This window comes from Nannospalax galili, unplaced genomic scaffold (assembly GCF_000622305.1).
Source record: "Nannospalax galili isolate Female #2095 unplaced genomic scaffold, S.galili_v1.0 scaffold1827, whole genome shotgun sequence".
NCBI classification, from domain to species: domain Eukaryota; kingdom Metazoa; phylum Chordata; class Mammalia; order Rodentia; family Spalacidae; genus Nannospalax; species Nannospalax galili.
Genome location: NW_008355785.1, coordinates 1 through 19,019, shown reverse-complemented (window position 1 = coordinate 19,019; position 19,019 = coordinate 1). Strand labels below are relative to the sequence as shown.

General features: G+C 45.7%; 2 protein-coding genes across 4 annotated transcripts; both read right to left on the bottom strand.

Annotated features, from left to right (window-relative positions):
• Positions 1 to 1,676: 1,676 nt before the first annotated feature.
• On the bottom strand, positions 1,677 to 8,605 carry LOC103750317 (zinc finger protein 665-like). Of its 3 annotated transcripts, XM_029556255.1 has the most exons (5): positions 8,471 to 8,581; positions 6,764 to 6,897; positions 5,747 to 5,873; positions 5,487 to 5,585; positions 1,677 to 4,924 (listed from the first exon to the last, which is right to left on the bottom strand). In XM_029556255.1, the coding sequence occupies exons 3-5, from the start codon at positions 5,868 to 5,870 to the stop codon at positions 2,409 to 2,411; spliced, it is 2,739 nt and encodes a 912-aa protein (XP_029412115.1). In that variant the 5' UTR covers positions 5,871 to 5,873; positions 6,764 to 6,897; positions 8,471 to 8,581; the 3' UTR covers positions 1,677 to 2,408. The 3 variants fall into 3 exon arrangements, with proteins under 3 accessions (XP_029412115.1, XP_008851574.1, XP_017658749.1); XM_008853352.3 differs by lacking the exon at positions 6,764 to 6,897 and having other exon boundaries at positions 8,471 to 8,605; XM_017803260.2 differs by lacking the exon at positions 6,764 to 6,897 and having other exon boundaries at positions 5,747 to 5,989; positions 8,471 to 8,553.
• Positions 8,606 to 8,627: 22 nt separating this feature from the next.
• LOC103750316 (zinc finger protein 260-like) lies at positions 8,628 to 17,018 on the bottom strand. Its single transcript, XM_029556263.1, has 3 exons — positions 16,011 to 17,018; positions 14,955 to 15,912; positions 8,628 to 8,734 (listed from the first exon to the last, which is right to left on the bottom strand). The coding sequence occupies exons 1-3, from the start codon at positions 17,016 to 17,018 to the stop codon at positions 8,628 to 8,630; spliced, it is 2,073 nt and encodes a 690-aa protein (XP_029412123.1).
• Between the last annotated feature and the right edge of the window lie 2,001 nt (positions 17,019 to 19,019).

Here is a 19,019-nt window from a genome sequence, read left to right as displayed (position 1 = left end):
TTAGATGGTGTGGCCATGCTGAAGTAAGCAGGTGTCACTGGGGGCAGGCTTAGAGAGTTCTTGAGCCTTGCTGGATCTCCAGTCACTCTGCTTCCCATACATGCTTGAAGATGTGAGCACTTAGCTTCTGCTCCTGTTCCAGCCACCTCTGCCGCCTACGTGCCTCCCCGCCAGGATGGAGTCTTGCCTGTTTGGAACCATAAGCTAAATAAACTCTCCCTTCAATAAGTTGGTCAGGGTTTTTATCACAGTAACAGAAAAGTAACTAATACAGCATTCCCACAGCAAGATGCAAGGCGGACACAGAATTACCTGGAAGCTTGCAGACCAGCCTGGAGTACACAGTGCAATGGCAGAAACTAGAGGAACTCCAAGGACAAGAACTCTCAAACGTTGTCCTCTGACCTCCACACACAAGCCACGACATGCCAAGCCTGTACACACACACACACACACACACACACACTAATAATTTAAAAAATATAAAAAGTACAGACTGAGGGACTGGAGAGTTGGCTCAGTGGTTAAGAGCACTGACTGCTCTTGCAGAGGACCCGGGTTCAATTCCCACCACCCACATGGCAGCTACAAACCGTCCTTAACTCCAGTTCCAGGGGAATCCGAAGCCCTCTTCTGACCTCTGCGGCATTGCATGACACAGGTGCACTCACGTACATGCAGGCAATACACTCATACACATAAAATAAAAATTAAAAAAAACAAAAGTACAGACCGAATGGTCGGTTCTGCTATCCATGGAGTTCACCTCACACGCTACAGGTGGAGAGTAAAGGAGAGTTGAGCTGAGCTCAGCATGAAGGGAGACGAAATCTATAGCACGAAGAGGAGTGAACGTCAGAATCTCATTTATGCATTTATTCAAAAAAGGTCATTCATAGAAGTTAATAATTATTGATGGTATATCAAGAAAGAGTAACAGAAAAATTGATAAATATAAACTAGCTTATTACTTATTCGTTTTATGCAGTGACTTCTACAGGAAGCCTCAATAAACTATGAGACACACACACACACACACACACACACACACACCTCCATACACACACTGATACATGTGTATAAACATGCATATGTGTGTGCTGACCAAACACATGCACATATAAACATACACATACCTACAAATAAAGCACATATAAACATACACATACCTACAAATAAATATGCATACACATGATGAACACACATAGACGTCCATACACAATACTGACGTGTCATTCATATGATTGGCACTTTTGGATTACTGCTATCCCACAATAGCAAGAATATCACGGACACAGTTTCTCATAAACTTTCTTAGAGTCTGGTAAAAATATATTTTATATCACTTTCTACAGAAAGGTTTTTCTGATCAGTCAGGGTCAGCCTGGACTGAAATTCCTAATTTTTGTTTGAGACAGGGTCTCCCTGTACACACCGCTGGGCTGTAACTCCCTAGACCAGACTGACCTCCATCACAGAGATCTGCCTGCTTCTGCCTACTGATGCTGGGGTTTAAAGGCCTGTGCCACCATGCCCAGTGACAGTTGTAATTCTTAACAAGGTAACTCCAGATACAGATATGTGTGTTTATCATCACAAGTTATTTTGTGGGTAATGTCCTTGTGCATAATGTTTTCTGTATCTAAACAAGTAATGCATAATTTTTTCAGTAATGGTTGGGTGTACAATTAGATTTCTTATAAAATGAGTTTCAAGTAATTAAAAGAATACATTTCATTTGTAAATATTCTGATGACCTAGGAACTCATTTCTCAGTAAAATCTATTATATAATAACTAAACCTGTAAGAACTGTCTGTGGAATGAGTTACTTGATATGAGTTGAATTCTGACCTGATGAGGAAGACCTTTAGACATCCATAACACACATAAAGTCTCCCAATGAGTGAATGTGGGACATAGGAATGATTTCTCAATTGTGACCTTCCAAAGGTTTTTCTCCAATTTGAGTTCCTTCATGAGATGTCAACTCTGACCCACATTTGTTAACAGACAAAAGCTTTACTCTAGGAGCTGTCTGGTACCTACAAAGTTAACCTGCCACTGAAGATGTCCTCACATTCAGCATGCATATAGGGCTTCTCTCCTGTGTGAATTTGTTCATGCTCTTGCAGAGTTAAAATTAGAAGCCAATGAGCCACGCATGGTGCACACCTTTAGTACCAGCACTTGGGCAGCAGAGGCAGGCAGATCTATGTGAGCTTGAGGCCAGCCTGGTTTCCATAGTGAATCCAGGCCAGCTGTGGCTGCAGGGAGACCCTGTCTCAAAAAGACCAAAAAAAAAAAAAAAAAAAAAAAAAAAAGAGAAGCCAAGACTTTCCCACAGTTGAAGCATTTGGAAGGCTTCTTCACCACGTGAATTCGATGAAATATGTTCAGTTGGTGTATCTAAACAGCATTTGAGTTCTGGAATTCATAAGGTTTCTGTCCAATGTGAGTCTGTTCATGAGATGTCAACTCTGACTTCTGTGAGAAGGCCTTCCCACACTTGTCACAGACAAAAGGTGTCTCCTTCCTGTGAATCCACTTATGTTTAGAGAAAACTGACCTGCCTCTGAAGGCTTTCCCACAGTGAGTGCACACATAGGGCCTCTCTCCTGTGTGAATTCGTTCATGCTCTTGGAGTTGGACCTTAGTACAAAAGGCTTTCCAACAGTAGCTGCATTTGTAAGGTCTCTCCCCTGTGTGAATCAGAAGATGCACCTTTATTTCAGATGGATAATTAAATGATTTCCCACAGAAATTGCATTTGTGAGGCTTCTCCACCAGGTGAATTTTTTCATGCCTGCCCAGTGTTGACATCTGACTGAAGGCCTTCCTGCACACCGAACACACAAAAGGCCTCTCCCCTGTGTGAATTCGAGAATGTGCCTTTAGCTGAGATGTTTTACTAAAGGATCTCCCACAGTCAGGACATTTGCAAGGCTTCTCTCCCGTGTGGGTTTGATAATGTAACTTCATTTGGGATGGGTAATTAAACAACTTCCCGCAGTCAGGGCATTTGTAAGGCTTCTCACTAATGTGGGTTTGATAGGGTGTCACTGCTGACTCTCGGAAGCCTGTCCCACGTTTCTGAGAGACAAAAGTTCTGTCTCTGGTGTGAATTAACTGATGTTTACGAAAAGATGACCTACCATTAAAAGTCCTCCCACATTCAGTACACACAAAGGGTTTCTCGCCGGTGTGAATGCGCTCATGCACTTGGACTTGCTCCTTAGTAGAAAAGGCTTTTCCACAGTGGCTACATTTGAAAGGCCTCTCCCCAGTGTGAACTCGATAATGTGCCTTCAGTTGGGACATTTTACTGAACAATTTCCAACAGTCTCGGCATTTGTAAGGCTTCTCCCCCGTGTGATTTAGATAATGCACCTTCAGTTCACATGGAAAATTAAACGACTTTCCACACTCTCGGCATTTGTAAGGCTTCTCCCCCGTGTGATTTAGATAATGCACCTTCAGTTCACATGGAAAATTAAACGACTTTCCACACTCTCGGCATTTGTAAGGCTTCTCCCCCGTGTGATTTAGATAATGCACCTTCAGTTCACATGGAAAATTAAACGACTTTCCACACTCTCGGCATTTGTAAGGCTTCTCCCCGGTGTGGCTGTGGTAATGCACCTTCAGCTGGGACGGGTAATTAAATGACTTCCCACAGTCACTGCATCTGTGAGGCTTCTCCCCAGGATGAAGTTTCCCATGCCTGTCCAGTATTGATTTCTGATTGAAGGCCTTCCCGCACTCAGAGCACACGTAAGGTTTCTCTCCTGTGTGAATTCGATGGTGCACCTTGAGTTTGGCTGTTTTACTGAATGATTTCCCACACTCCTGGCATTCATAAGGCTTCTCGCCTGTGTGGATTTGACAGTGCACCTTCAGTTGGGATGGAAACTTGAAAGACTTTTCACACTCACAACATTTGTAAGGCTTTTCTCCAGTGTGGCTTTGTTGATGGGATGTCAACTCTGACTTCTCCAAGAAGGCCTTCCCACATTTATCACAGACAAAAGGCATCTCCTTCCTGTGAAGCAGCTCATGTTCACAGAAAACTGACCTGCTGCCGAAAGCTTTCCCACACTGACTGCACACATAGGGCTTCTCTTCTGTGTGAATTTGCTCATGCTCTTGGAGCGCGGCCTCAGTACGAAAGATTTTCCCACAGCCGCTGCATTTGTAAGGGTTCTCCCCAGCCTGAATTAGCTCTCCCTCCTTCAGGGGAAATGGGTAACGCAGTGACTCCGACATGTGGAGGAAGGCCTTCCCATCCTTGTATGAGACAAACGGGCTCTCCGCAGTTGGAGTGATCCTGGGTTTGTGCGAAGAGGACACGGCATAGAGTACCTTCCCACACTTAGTACCCTGATCTGCTTTCTCCTGAGAATAACCGTCGTGCTGTGTCAGTGGGTACTTATGGCTGAGACCGTCTCCACGCCCAGGCCTTGTGCAGGCTTCCTCTCCTCCATGAGTAATCATAAAGTTGGCCTTACAAGAACCCTGTGTGACGAGCTGACCAGACACCACAATGTAAAGAAGCTGCTTTGTGACACTGCTTTCCTTCTGAGCATTTGCTTCTAGGTTCAGATTCAAACTTGTTGGAAGCGAGTAACATCTTAGAAGTCCCCCTTGTGTGGAGATGAGGTGGGGTGCCAAAACAATGGTTTCCCCAGGCTTCTGACATGCACGGCCACTGTCTGTGCACAGTGTTTTCTTGTCGAGGACAGCACCTGGACTCGAGGGTGGGGTCCGGTTTGGCTGATCTCTCTTTGTAGGGTCAGTATTCTTCCACAGTTCTTGCAGAAGGGAACACCATGAACCATCTCTGGTGACTTCACTTGCTGAATAATCACTTTGAACCAAAGCTTTCTCAGAAAGTTTCTGTGATGGGGAGTCAAGCCCACATGTTTCTGGGAAGAGACGTGAAGGAACAGACACCATGAACAAGATCTAGGAGAATCACAGATCGGTGATTCAGAGTTTCTGGAACTTATATAAATAAAAATAACTACAAGCCTGCATCAAAATTGATCAAAAAGAAGCAAAATAGCCAGGCATGGTGGCGCACGCCTTTAGTCGCAGCACTTGGGAGGCAGAGGCAGGTGGATCTCTGTGAGTTTGAGGCCAGCTGGGGCTACAGGGAGGCCCTGTCTCAAAATGACAGGGGAAAAAAAAAAAAGAAGCAAAATAGCACACCCGTTTTTTCCCCAACTACATGTTGCTTCGTGGTTGAGTTAGTCCACTTAGGTATAATTATCTCCAAGATGAGACCAGCTCTTTGCCACATGATCACTTGCTGCAGTTTTACAAAGGTCCCTAACTGGCTTTGATAACATGTTGGATTGCAACATAAGCTGTAAAAACCCAGGGCAGGAAAAAGCCCAGGTGACCAACACCAGGAAACGAATACGGGAGACAGACTGATCGCGTCCCCAAGAGAACTCTACCCCCACCTGGGCAGCAGTCCCTCACCTTGACACCACCTCTGGCCTGAGAATTCAGCCTCCTCTGTCCGTGCCTCCTTTCCTTCCTCCATCCTAAAGATGACCTCCGGGCTGGGAATGGGATACCCTGTTAATGGAAGGGTACTGGATTTGTGTGGTTTCTTGTCTTTTTGGACCATCTCTTGCCTCTTGTCTCTCGTCTCTTGTGAACTTTGTACTGTCTTGGAGAAAAACCCAAACCCAAAACCTGACATTTTCCACTGGGTACAAAGCAGTATCTGCGCTCACCCACTGACACGAGGTGGCTGTAGATCTCCAGCATCACGTCCTGGTACAGGCGTCTCTGGGCGGGGTCCAGGTGCTGCCACTCCTCCTGGGTGAACTCCACAGTCATGTCCTCAAATGACATCATCCTCTGTAACAACGGCTCATTTGAACTGCTTATCATTGGTATTTCCGGGGAAAACATCATATAGGGTATTTGGTAACAACCCAGTGCGCTAGATAGCTTCAACTGTCCACTTGACACACCTTGGAAGAGGGAACCTCAGCTGGTAAATTAGTTTTTTCAGAGTGGCCTGTAGGCATATCTGTGAGGCATTTTCATAATTGTTGAGTGATGTGGGAGGGCCCAACTCAATGTGGGCAGTGCCACCCTGGGCAGGTGGTCTTGGGTTGTATAAGAGAGCGGGTTGAGCACAGGCCAGAGGAGCGTGCCAGTAAGCAGCTAAAAGGCTTCAAGAAGTCCCTAAAACTGAACAGATACACTAGGCACTTTCCTCCCAAGTGAATATAAGCTGTAAATACTGCTAAGAGACACACTGAGACGCTGAGCTAGTAGACGCTCAGACCAGCTGAGGTGCCTGGAATATATACAAGCCAGCAAGTGCGCTCTCAACAGGAGAATCAAGGACATCTCCAGAACAGGGCTCCTGGCTTTGCCCCTTCCTGTGTTTGCCCTATGTTAGGTCTCCAAGACTCAAAACCCTCTATTTATCAGGAGGTCACAGCTTCCCCATCCCCTAACAAACGTATCCAAGTCCCTAACTGCCTATAAAACCTATTCTGAGTCTCCTGCTAGCTGCTGTTCTCTGCTCCTGAGAGGCAGTTTCTAAATAAATTGCTCTTCCTATCCATTGAGTGGCCCAGTTTGGTTTTCACTGCATGCTTCCATACACCCTTAAGATGTGAAGGACCACGCATGGGGACACCCCTGCTAACCTCATGTGACCCCTCCTGCTCCTCTGCACCCAGTAGGGGAATCTTCCAGCATAAACTCTTATCTACAGCTATGTCCTATCCCACCTTCTATTCTTGGACTTTTTTGCTGGTAAATCCAAATTCCTTGAGAGTCACGGATGCTGTGGAGAGGCTGGCTGCGGCATGATGGGAAACTCTGAAGCTTAAATGATTTGGTGGTCCCACGAGCTCTGAAGAAACTCCAAGACAATAAACCACATGGTCACTCATCTAAAATGGGTCTCCCTGCAGCCCCAGCTGGACTGGAACTCTCTATGTAGACCAGGCTGGCCTTGAACTCACAGAGATCCACCTGCCTCTGCCTCCCAAGTGCTGGGATTAAAGGTGTGCATCACGTCACCCGGCTTTGATGATAAACTTCCAATGTCCCAAGTTGAAGGTCATATGTAGAGACCGTGGAGAACACAAAGGTCACAAAAGCCCTGCTTTTATAAATCAAGGAACGGCTCGGTATGGTGGTGCATGCCTTTAATCCCAGCACTGGGGAGGGAGAGGCAGGTAGATGTGAGTTTGAGGCTAGACTGATCTATATAGCAAGTTCCAGGCCAGCTGGGGCCACAGGGGGACAGAGTATCAAAAAAAATCAAAATAAATAAATTAAATAAAAATAAGGAACAATAACAGCAATGAAAAAAAACTGAGTTTGGACTAAAGTCAGGAGGGAGTGATTACAGCCTTTGTACCTGCTAAGTGGAAGAACAGCAAGATGCTAATTTAGTTGCTTCCAAAATGAGGACACAGGTATCTATTATAGGAATCCAGAATCTCCTGTCAGGGAAGGTTTACCAAGCCCCGAGCACCTGCCTGGCAGGTGGTAAATACAAATAAAAGTAAGCTGCTAATTTAAATTTCATTTTTTTTACGTGCATGAGTGTATTCCCTGCATGTAAGTTCACCTGACTCATGCAATGCCCAAGGAAGTCAGAAGAGGGCGTTGGATCCCCTGGAACTGGAGTTAGATGATTATTAGCTGCCATGTGGGTGCTGGGATTCAAACCTGGGTCTTTTGCAAGAACAGTCAGTGCTCTTAGCTGAGCTGAGCCATCTCTCCAGCCCTAAATACTTATTTTCATGAGCACACTCCTAGAATTCTAATACTCAACAGTCAAAGCAGATTGCCCAAGATCAAAGCCAACTTGAAACCACCTCTCAGGAAAACAAAACGGTGTTTTTTAGCGCTACCTCTGTGCAGGAAATACCACGCTGGGAATGGTCGGAGCCCACGCCTAAGTTTACCCGTGTCCTGGCTTTTGCTTCATCCTCTGTATCAGTTTTAACTCGGAAATGGGAAAAACTGAGAATGCCTATGTTCCCCGTTTTAGCCAAACTGTGAGTAAACTCATCACTACTCTTTTCATTTTCATTTACTTTATGGAGTGTTCTCTTCAAGCGGACCAGGGTGGGACCCCCACCCAGACCTCTCAGCCACGGCCACACCGACACCTGGGTGCAGAAAGCCGTCAGTCCCCGCAAACACCCCCTCCCCGCAACCTGCTGTCCTCACTCCTCCATCCCCACCCACCCTCCAAGTCCCCCACCTGCAGCTCCAGCTCCACCCAGCACGGACTCCCGCAGCACCCACGGGGAGTCCTCCCAGGGTCCCCAGTGCTGTCCTCCGTGCTCGGAGGACCACGTCCACAGGGGACCACGCAGCAGCCCACATCCCATCTCCCTTGCAGTCCTCCCTGCAGCCCGGGTTTCTAACGCAGCAGAATTCCCACGCACGGCATCCTCTCGCTTCCTGCCACTCACCTCACACCCTCCTCAGCATCTCAGAGCACGTCGCACGCCGCGGGCCCTTCAGGACTTCCGCTCACGGATTCCCACAATCCTGGATGCAAATGTTCCAAACCAACCTATGGGCACGACCGTGAAATAACACTTGAGCCACTCTGGATCACTTCCCGTTTCACTTGGATTTCCGTTTGGAGTTCTCCAAGCCGCTTAAACTGGCACTCCGGAAGCTGCAGCGGCCCTGCCAGTAGTCAGCATGGCGTTCCAAGTGCTTCCGGTTCCCTCAGAAACCGGAAGTAGTCTGTGTTACAGGCCACTGTGAAAAAACTTCCATTCAGTACAGCCAGAGAATCACCAGTGTCACATAGTGAAAATCTGGAGGCTGGTCCACATGGTGTAACAGATGCTCTTTTTATTTATTTATTTATTTATTTATTTATTTATTTATTTATTATTATTTGGGGGGGTCTTTTTGAGACAGGGTCTCCCTCTGCCTCTGACTCCCGAGTGCTGGGATTAAAGGTGTGGGCCACCACTCCCGGCTTTAATTATTATTTTTATTTTATGTGTACGAGTGTATTGGCTGCATGTATATGAGTGCACCCGTGTAGTGCAATGCCGGGGTCAGAAGACGGCTTCAGATTCCCCTGGAACTGGAGTTAACGATGGTTTGTAGCCGCCATATGGGTGCTGGGAATCGAACCTGGGTCCTCTGCAAGAGCAGGCAGTGCTCTTAACTGCTGAGCCAGCTCTCCAGCCCCAAGAAGATGCTCTTTTTTAAAAATGTACCTTGCCGGGTGTGGTGGTGCACACCTTTAATCCCTGCACTTGGGAGGCAGAGGCAGGCAAATCTCTATAGCCTGGTCTACAGGGTGAGTTTCAGGCCAGGTGGGGTCAGGGAGAACCAGTCTCAAAAAGACATATACTGGCCGGGCATGGTGGCAGGCGGATCTCTGTGAGTTCAAGGCCAGCCTGGTCCACATAGTGAGTTCCAGGACAGCTGGGGCTACAGGGAGACCCTGTCTAAAAAAAAAAAAAAAAAAAAAAAAAAAGACGTGCATATTATATATTACATATTATATAAGACATATATATATATATATATATCATGTGTGTGTATTTGTGTAGCTTGTGCATGCCATGGTACAGATATGAGGACAACTTGCAGGAGTAGGTTTTCTCCGTGTAGGTCCCGGGGATTGAACTCAGGTCATGAAACAAGAGTCTTTATCTACTAAGCCATATTTTGGGCTTATCTTAAATATACTTTGTATTTTGTTTATGAATATGAGTGTATTGCCTGCATGTATGGAAGTGCACCTGTGTTGTGCAGTGCCCTTGGAGATCAGAAGAGGGTGTCAGATTCCCTGGCACTGGAGTTAGGATGGCTGTTAGCTGCTATGTGAGTGCTGGGAGTCAAACCTGGGTCTTTTGCAAGAGCAAGCAATACTCTTAACCACTGCGCCATCTCTCTAGCCCTTCATCTTAGTATATTTATGATGGAGATCTTCTTTTAGGGTATTTTTGTTGTTGTTTGTTTGTTTTTTGGTCTTGCGACAGGGCTTTCCTGTAGCCCAGGCTGGCCTTGAACTCACAGAGATCCACCTGCCTCTGCCCCCCAAGTGCTGGGACTAAAGGCATGCACCGCCCCACACAGCCTTACATGGGGATTTTCAGTATCTGAACTAAACTCAAAGGAACAGACTCCTAATCGGACCGAGAGGGTAGCCAGTGGTGGGAAAAGCACTAGCCTCACCGGCTCTGTCCGGCTTAATGAAACAGTATTTGAAATACAACCATCGAAATGCGGGGGAGTGACTCTTGATTTTCAAAAGAAACACTCTCACTCTAAGTGATGGTGATATCGAGTTAATTTTCTTTTTAACATTTTATTTTTTTAAGTAGCTTTTTAAAAAATATTTATTTTTATGTTATGTGTATGCATGTATTGCCTGCATGTATGAAAGTGCACACATGTCATGCAGTGCTCACGGAGCTCAGGAGAGGACATCGGATCTCCTGGAACTGGAGTTACCAATGGTTGTTACCTGTCATGTGGGCACTGGGACTCAAACCTGGGTCCTCTGGAAGAGCAGCCAGTGCTCTTAAGTGCTGAGCTAACTCTTCAGCCCCAACTTTCATATCTTTTATATTTTTAATTTTATGTATTTATATGTGAATGTGGGGGGGTATATGGATATGAGTGTAGTTGCATGTGGAGGCCAGAAGATGGATGGTGTCCAGTCCTCTGGAGCTGGAGTAACAAAAGGATGTGAGCTGCTGGACATGGTTCCTGTGAAACCAACATGGGTCCTCTGCAAGAACAGTCAGTGCTCTTAAAAACGCTGGTTGCTCTATCACATGCTCTGTCCTTTGCTTCCTCACCTCTAAAATGATGTTTATGGGGACAGAATGTTTCTTACAATTTGGCTATGAAGAAGAAATGAGCTAACACAAACTGTTTGCAATAGTAGCCCTTCCCTAGGGAAACAATCCTTAGCCTGACTTTGAGGCCTTCAAGGCTACTCATTTCTCAGATCTCAAAGACAGACCATTTCACAAAGGTCACAGGACTAGAAACCAGGTTTCTGCCTTGGCTCCATCAATATGCTCTTACCCTCCAGATTCCTTCATCTGTGATTCAACAGGCATCAAGGACTGAATGGGTAGTCCCAAGGTTTACCACTGACAGGATAAAGGAAATGAATCAGTGACTGAGAGGGGTTTGAGGACATTAGACAGAGGGGCTTTGAGAGAGGTAGAACAAAGGGAAGTGAAACAATTATGCATAATAGGTCCTAAAGAGGGTGAGAGGACAGCAGTGGGGTCACCAGGAAGGGACAGCCTGCTAGAAGAGGAAGCATCTACAGCCGAGGGATTATGAAGGCCACATGAGGATGGAAGAACTGTTAGACCTAAGGCCCACATGGACACCCAGGTGATGGTTATGGACAGGGACAGCAAGAGTCATAGAGGGAGATACACCCTGTACAGTTAGGAAGTGGCCTGTCTTTCCACTATGGTCTCAAGATTTAATGATTCCTGTCCCCAGAGTTCTGTTTTCCTTGAAACTGCATGGGGCACCAACCTAGCCACAGGGGAATACTATGTTGCTCATACCAGAGACCATTCTTCTTTTTTTTTTTGTCTTTTTTGAGACAGGTTCTCCTCGTACCCCAGCTGTCCTATGTAGACCAGGCTGGCCTCGAACTCACAGAGATCCGCCTGCCTCTGCCTCCCGAGTGCTGCGACTACAGGTGGGTACCACCATGCCCGGCTCAGAGACCATTCTTAGTAAGAGAGAAAGAGAGAGAGGCAGAGAGATAGATTTCCAATCAACAAATGAATGAGGCCAGGCCTTGAGCTACAGGAGCCTCTGGGAAACTGGTTTTTCCACTATGGCCTAGAGTTAGGGCTTATCAGTGGCATTAGTCCCCGGTCAAGGAGACCAGTGAGGCAAACAGCTCAGATGGGCATCTTGAGCTCAGCACAGGCCCTGCATGTGGATTCATCCTCTGGTCTGTGTCAGCTGTTGACTGCTGTGTAGCCCCTGGGATAGAGACCGTTGGTTCCACTTACCCAATCCTCCCCCATCAGGGAAGGACTACCAACCTACTTATAGGTAGAAAACAGGGTGGGAATGTAAAATCCCTCGCTCAGTGGATGCAGAGAGTGGAATCAGGGATCAGACATCGAAACCTGGCTCTTGGCTCATCTGAAAGCCTGTGTTGTTCTGAGTCCTGAAAGTAGGCATGACTTAGAGCAAGCCAGGCGTGGGGACCCAAGCCTTTAAGCCCAGCACTTGGGAGGCAGAGGCAGGTAGATCTCTGTCAGTTTGAGACCAGCCAGGGCTATAGTGAGACCCTGTCTCAACAACAAAAAGAACAAGCAAAAATGGACAAAGAATGGATCAAAACAGTGAGAATGGATGAATAAATTACGGCATGTGAATCCTACTGAAGGCACATCAAGGGCTGCACGTCTCCCAGCGGCCAGGCAGTGCTTTATTTGTGGTATAAGGTCCATATGGTGTGTGCTGGATGCTTTAGTGTCAACTTGACACACCTGGGTTGAGGGAGCCTCAATTGGGGAATTGTCTCTATTGGACTGGCCTGTGGCCATGTCTGAGGGCCATCTTCTTGATGAGTGATGTGGGAGGGCCCAGCCCACTGTGGGTGGTGCCACCCATGGGCAGGTGGGCCTGTGTTGTATAAAAAATGCAGGCTGAGCAGGGGCCAGGGGGACAAGCCAATAGTAAGCAGCATTCCTCTATGACCTGTGCTCCAGCTCCTGCCTCCAGGTTCCTGCCCTGAGTTCCTACCTTGGGCTCCCAGATGAACTGTGACCTGGGAGATGTAAGCTAAATAAACCCTTTCCTCCCCAAGTTGGTAGTGGTCAGAGTGTTTTGTCACAACAGTGGAGAAACAAACTAAGAGATGGTGTCTGCCATAAGCAGTTAATTCCACTAGTAGAGTACGGCAGCATCACTGGACAGCACATGCACAAACGGACCTGGCTGTGTTAAAAAACAAACAAGGAATTAAAACCCAAAACCAAATTAAACAACTAACTGGCCCCAATTTTGTTACTGCTGGTGTGTGTGACCAGAAGCCTGCACAACATGAGCAAGCCCAGACTCAATGACTGCCTCAGAGTGGATGTGGCGAAGCTCACCACAGAGACACAGGTGGAGAGGAGAAGGAACGTAGATCTGAGCTAAATGACAAAGAAAAAGCACAACATGAAGACCAGCAGTCGTTACAGAATCACATTTATGCATAGACCCAAAGGACAGACATTCCCATAATGACATTTTCAAGTATTGCTGGAACAGGATCATAGAGATTTCAATTAGGAAAATAATCTGATAAACAAACTACATCACTTAAAGAAATAACTACATCTACATACTCATATTACACAGCAAACTCTGTTGTATACCCTACTGTACCACGTAAATACATATATATATGCATACACGTGTGTATATATATGTAAATGCTGATGAGACCATCTGTGTATATATATATATATATACATACATACATACCATACAAATAAATCTAAATGTGTAAACAGTAAGTATACATACATTACACAAACATATCCATACATAATACTATCTTATACTTTACTGGCATTTGAGAAACATTGGTATTCCACAATAAACAGGAAAACTATGGACACAACTTTTTTTTATATTTTAGTTATTATTTTTATTTTATGTGTATGAGTGTATTGCCTGCATGTATGTGAGTTCACCCATGTTGTGCAATACTGCGGAGGTCAGAAGAGGGCTTTGGAGTCCCCTGGAACTGGAGTTAAGGATGGTTCGTAGCTACCATGTGGGTGCTGGGAATCGAACCCGGGTCCTCTGCAAGAGCAGTCAGTGCTCTTAACTGCTGAGCCATCTCTCCAGCCCCATGGACACAATTCAAAAAAAAAAAGTTCCTTAGAAATACACCAGCAACACTTTGTATTATATATTTTTTCACAACATTTTTTTCTCCTCAAATTAGGGTTTCATTTTGAAATTAAATCACATTTTCTTTCAAATGCTATTACAAATATGTACATGTGTGCTTATTCCAAGTTATTGTGCAAGTAATTTCTAATGCCTAATAATATGTGTTAAAGGAACAGAGAACTATATATATATTCTCCATCATGAACTCTGTTATGTGCAATTAGTTGTCTTATAAAATGTTCTTTTTCTTTTTTTTTTTCCTTTGGTCTTTTTGAGACAGTGTCTCCCTGTAGCCCCAGCTGACCTGAACTTGCTATGTAGAGCAGTCTGACCTTGAACTCACAGAGAGCCACCTGCCTCTGCCTCCTGAGTGCTGGGATCAAAGGATGGGATCAAAGGCATGCATCACCACACCTGGTAAAATGTTCTCTTTTTCAATGAACTCCTGGAGTATATTTTATTTGGGAATCTGCTGATGACCTGGAAACTGATTTCTTTGTAAGAACTGCTGTCAAACATCTTCCCTTGTTCCGATGACATAAGATGGCTCCTTGTGTGAATGCTATGACATGCCTAAAGTAAGGGTGTATGACAGTGATGTCTCACTCGTGGCATTCATAAGGCTTTTCTCCAGTGAGTTCCCTGATGGGATGTCAACTCTGACTACTGGAGGAGTGTTTTCACACATAGTCAAGTTTCCCTACTGTGAATTACCTTCTTTCTCTGTGAAACCCAACCTGTCATGGAAGGCCTTCCCACATTCAGTGTACACACAGGATTCCTCTACTGAGAGAATTCGCTCATGCCTTGGAGTTAGGACTTAGAGGCGACGGCTCTCCCACAGTCCCTATACTTGTAAGGCTTCTCTCGTGTGAACTCTTTGGTGTGTGTGGAGCAGTGACTCCTCCTTGAAGGCATTTCCACATTCACGACATACATGGTGTTTTTCTTCAGTATGAACTTTCAGGTGTATATTGAGGTGCGCCTTTTGGGTAAATGCTTTTCCACAGTACCTACATTCGTAAGGTTTCTCACCTGTGTGAATCCGATGATGCACCTTCAGATGGGATGTTGTACTAAACAATTTTCCACATTCTTGGCATTCATGAGGCTTCTCTCCAGTGTGAGTCCGCTGATGGGCTGTCAAGTTTGACTTCTTGAGAAACGCCTTCCCACAATGGTCACAAACAAAAGGCCTTGCATCACTGTGACTCAACATATGCACATAGAAACGAGTGTTGCTACTGAAGGCCTTCCCACAATGGTGACAGACAAAAGGGCGTGCCCCAGGGTGAGTCATCCTATGACGATACAATCCTGATGTTCTATGGAAGGCCTTCCCACATTCAGTGCACACGTAGGGTTTCTCTCCTGTGTGAATTTGTTCATGCTCTTGGAGTCCGGACTTAGAGGAGAAGGCTTTCCCACAGTCATTACATTTGTAAAGCTTCTCCCCCGTGTGAACTCTTTGGTGTGTGTGGAGCAGTGACTCGTCCTTGAAGGCTCTCCCACACTCTCGGCACACATGATGCTTTCCTCCAGTATGGACTTTCAGATGTATATAGAGGTGTGCCTTTGTGGAGAAGGCTTTTCCACAGTCACTACATTCATAAGGCTTCTCACCTGTGTGAATCCGATGATGCACATTCAGGCTGGATGTTGTACTGAAAAATTTCCCACAGTCTTGGCACTCATAAGGCTTCTCTCCACTGTGAGTTCGCTGATGGGCTGTCAAGTTTGACTTCTGGAGGAAGGCCTTTCCACATTCGTCACAGACAAATGGCTTTGCCCCACTGTGACTCATTATAAGCACACAGAAACCTGTCCTTGTACTGAAGGCCTTCCCACATTCAGTGCACACAAAAGGTTTCTCACCTGTGTGAATTCGTTCATGTTCTAGGAGGGAGAACTTAGAGGCGAAGGCTTTCCCACAGTCACTGCATTTGTAAGGCTTCTCTCGGGTGTGAATTCTTTGCTGCTTACTGAGCTCTGACTCCTCCAAGAATGATCTCCCACTCTCAGGATATATACATGTCTCTCTCCATGATGTTTTTCTTCAGTATGAACCTTTAGGTGTTTACTGAGGTGTACCTTTTGTGTGAAGGCTTTTCCACAGTCTTGACATTCAAAAGGCTTCTCATCTGTGTGAACCTGACGATGGATCCTGAGTTTGGACGGAGTACAGAACAATTTCCCACAGTCTTGACATTCATAAGGCTTCTCACCTGTGTGAATTTGACGATGGATCTTCAGTTCGGACAGAGTACGGAACAACTTTCCACAGTCTTGACATTCATAAGGCTTCTCACCTGTGTGAATTCGGTGATGGATCTTCAGTTCAGTAGGAGTACGGAGCAACTTCCCACAGTCTTCACATTCATAAGACCTCTCACTGGTGTGAATTCGAAGATGCATATTCATCGTAGATGTTTTATGGAACAACTTCCCACAGTCTGGACATTCATAAGGCCTCTCGCCCGTGTGAATTCGAAGATGGACCTTCAGTTCGGATGGAGCACGGAACAATTTACCACAATCTTGGCATTTATAAGGCTTCTCTCCAATGTGAGTTTGCCGATGGGTTATCAGTGCTGACTTCTGCAGGAAAGCCTTTCCACATTTTCGACAGACAAAACATCTTTCCGGAGTATGAGTTATTTTATGATTATGGAAAGTTGACCTACGATGGAAGGCCTTCCCACATTCAGTGCACACATAGAGCTTCTCTCCTGTATGAATTCGCTTGTGCTCCTGGAGTTGAAGCTTAGAGGCAAAAGCTTTCCCACAGTCAGTACATTTGTAAGGCTTCTCCCATGTGTGAATTCTCTGGTGTGTCCTGAGTACCGACTTCTGCAGGAAAGCCTTGCCACATTCAGAACACACATAAGGTCCCTCCCCCAGATGAATTTGAAGATGCACATTCAACTGGGATGGATGGCTGAACAAAGTCCCACAGTCCTGGTATTCATAAGGCTTCTCTCCACAGTGAGTTTGCTGGTGGGATGTCAATTCTGACACCTGGAGGAAGGCCCTACCACATTTGTGACAGACAAAGGGCTTCTCTATAGTGTGGCTTATGTTGTGTTGAATGAAAGCCATCCTGTAATTCAAGACTTTTCCAGAATCAGTATTTTCATCTGGATCCTCCTGAGAATGAATTTTATTCTGCCTAAGTGGTTGCTCATGACTAAGAACTTTTCTGCACTGACTGTGTTTGTGTGATTTTTCTCTATGAGTAATCACAGAGTTAGCATTAGAAGAACCACTTATAAAGAGTTGACCAGGAGTAACATGGCCATGAAGCTGTTTTCTGACACTGCTTTGATTCCGACCATCTGCTTCTAGGTGAGGGTTTAAAGTTCCTGCTAATGATTCAGAGTTCGGAGGTCTGTTCTGTGTGGAAATGCGGTGAGGCCCCACAGGAACACGTTCCTCGGCCTCTTCACATTCACAATTCCTGTCTGTGCTCTGAGTTCTCTTGTTGATGAAATCACCGGGTCTCAGAGGTGGGATCTGGTTTTGCTGATCTCTCTCTGTAGGGCCAGCATCCTGCCACAGTCCCCAAATGGAACACAATGAACCACCTCTTGTGACTTCACTCGTCAAATCATCTTGCAGTGAAGATTTCTCAGGAACGTCCGGGTGTGGAGGATCAAGCCTCATATTACTTTCTGCTCAGAGAAGAGAAAGGAACAAGGACAATGAACGAGATGGAGAACGAGTCTCAGGCAGCTGATTGGACTGAACAGCACTAGCGATGCTGATGATGGTGTCACTGAGTAGAAACAGTCCCTTATGATGCTCCAAACACTCACCTGTATAACGCGCAACACTTGAAAGGCAACTTTCTATGCAGGGGACGCAAAAGCTTCACTCTAACAATCACCCAATAAGGCAACTAAGATGTGGACATGCCCACTGGGCGCAGTGGTACACCCCTTTAATCTCAGCACTCACCTGGGAGGCAGAGGTAGGTGGATCTCTGGGAGTTCGAGGTCAGCCTGGTCTACATAGCAAGTTCCAGGACGGCTGGGGCTACAGGGAGACCCTGTCTCAAAAAGACAAAAAGGGGGCCGGGCGTGGTGGCGCACGCCTTTAATCCCAGCACTCAGGAGGCAGAGGCAGGCGGATCTGTGTGAGTTCAAAGCCAGCCTGGTCTACATAGTGAGTTCCAGGACAGCTGGGGCTACAGGGAGACCCTGTCTCAAAAAGACCAAAAAAAAAAAAAAAAAAGACAAAAAGACAAAAAAAAAAGATGTGGAAATGTTGATAAAAAAAGATGAAATGTTGACATCTGTAGCCAAATCATTTTGCTAATTTGTGAAATAGGTGAGGGTTTGAGGGGTTTTGGCAACCAAGTCGACTTGGTTAGCTAACCTAGATACCCAGACATGTAGTAGAGACAGGCAACAGAGGTACTAGGCAATGTCAGTGGATTGGCCAGGCTCTAAGCACAGGAGAGAACACAGTACATTAGCTGTGGAAAGACACTTTTTGTTGCCTCTTTGTCCCCACTACAGTAACTGACAGAAGCCAGCGGCTTGGCCAGGTAGACCAACATGAAACCACCAGCTATAAACCCAGTCCTGTTTTTTCATTGTTAAAAGTATTAACACAGATATATAGCATTCACCTGATTCTCTCTTGCTCTCTCTCTTTTTTTTTTTTTTTTTTTTTTTTTGGCGGGGAGCATTTTTGAGACAGGGTCTCCCTGTAGCCCCAGCTGGCCTGGCACTCGATATGTAGACCAGGCTGGCCTCGAACTCACAGAGATCTACCTGCCTCTGCCTCCCGAGTGCTGGGATTAAAGGCATGGGCCACCACACCTGGACACTTTATTCTCTTGAACTTATACTATGTATAGACATAGATTTGGAACATTTGAACTTTTCATAATATAGAACAGAAAAATCTACCTGGTATGAAGGTCTTTGTCAAGTGTCTGATGTAAACATTCTGAAGTGTGGTGAAAAGTCTCTCTAACATGCTCTAATATATTATCATTTATATGCTATCGAAAGTGACACAGGAAATACAGTGCAAGCAAAGAGGCTAGCGTAATTCCACTTGTAATCCTGGAGTTAGGGGTACCTAATGAAG

Coding starts and splice junctions, on each gene's coding strand:
- LOC103750316 (XM_029556263.1), bottom strand. CDS start 17,018: ATGGCTTTCATTCAACACAACATAAGCCACACTATAGAGAAGCCCTTT. Junction 15,913..16,010: donor GAAAAGCCTTCACACAAAAG/GTACACCTCAGT, acceptor TTCTTGGAGGAG/TCAGAGCTCAGTAAGCAGCA. Junction 8,735..14,954: donor GCATCATCGGATTCACACAG/GTGAGAAACCTT, acceptor CCGGTTTCTGAG/GGAACCGGAAGCACTTGGAA.
- LOC103750317 (XM_017803260.2), bottom strand. CDS start 5,930: ATGATGTTTTCCCCGGAAATACCAATGATAAGCAGTTCAAATGAGCCG. Junction 5,586..5,746: donor CAGCCACCTCGTGTCAGTGG/GTGAGCGCAGAT, acceptor TTCCATTAACAG/GGTATCCCATTCCCAGCCCG. Junction 4,925..5,486: donor AGGCCAGAGGTGGTGTCAAG/GTGAGGGACTGC, acceptor GTCTCTTCCCAG/AAACATGTGGGCTTGACTCC.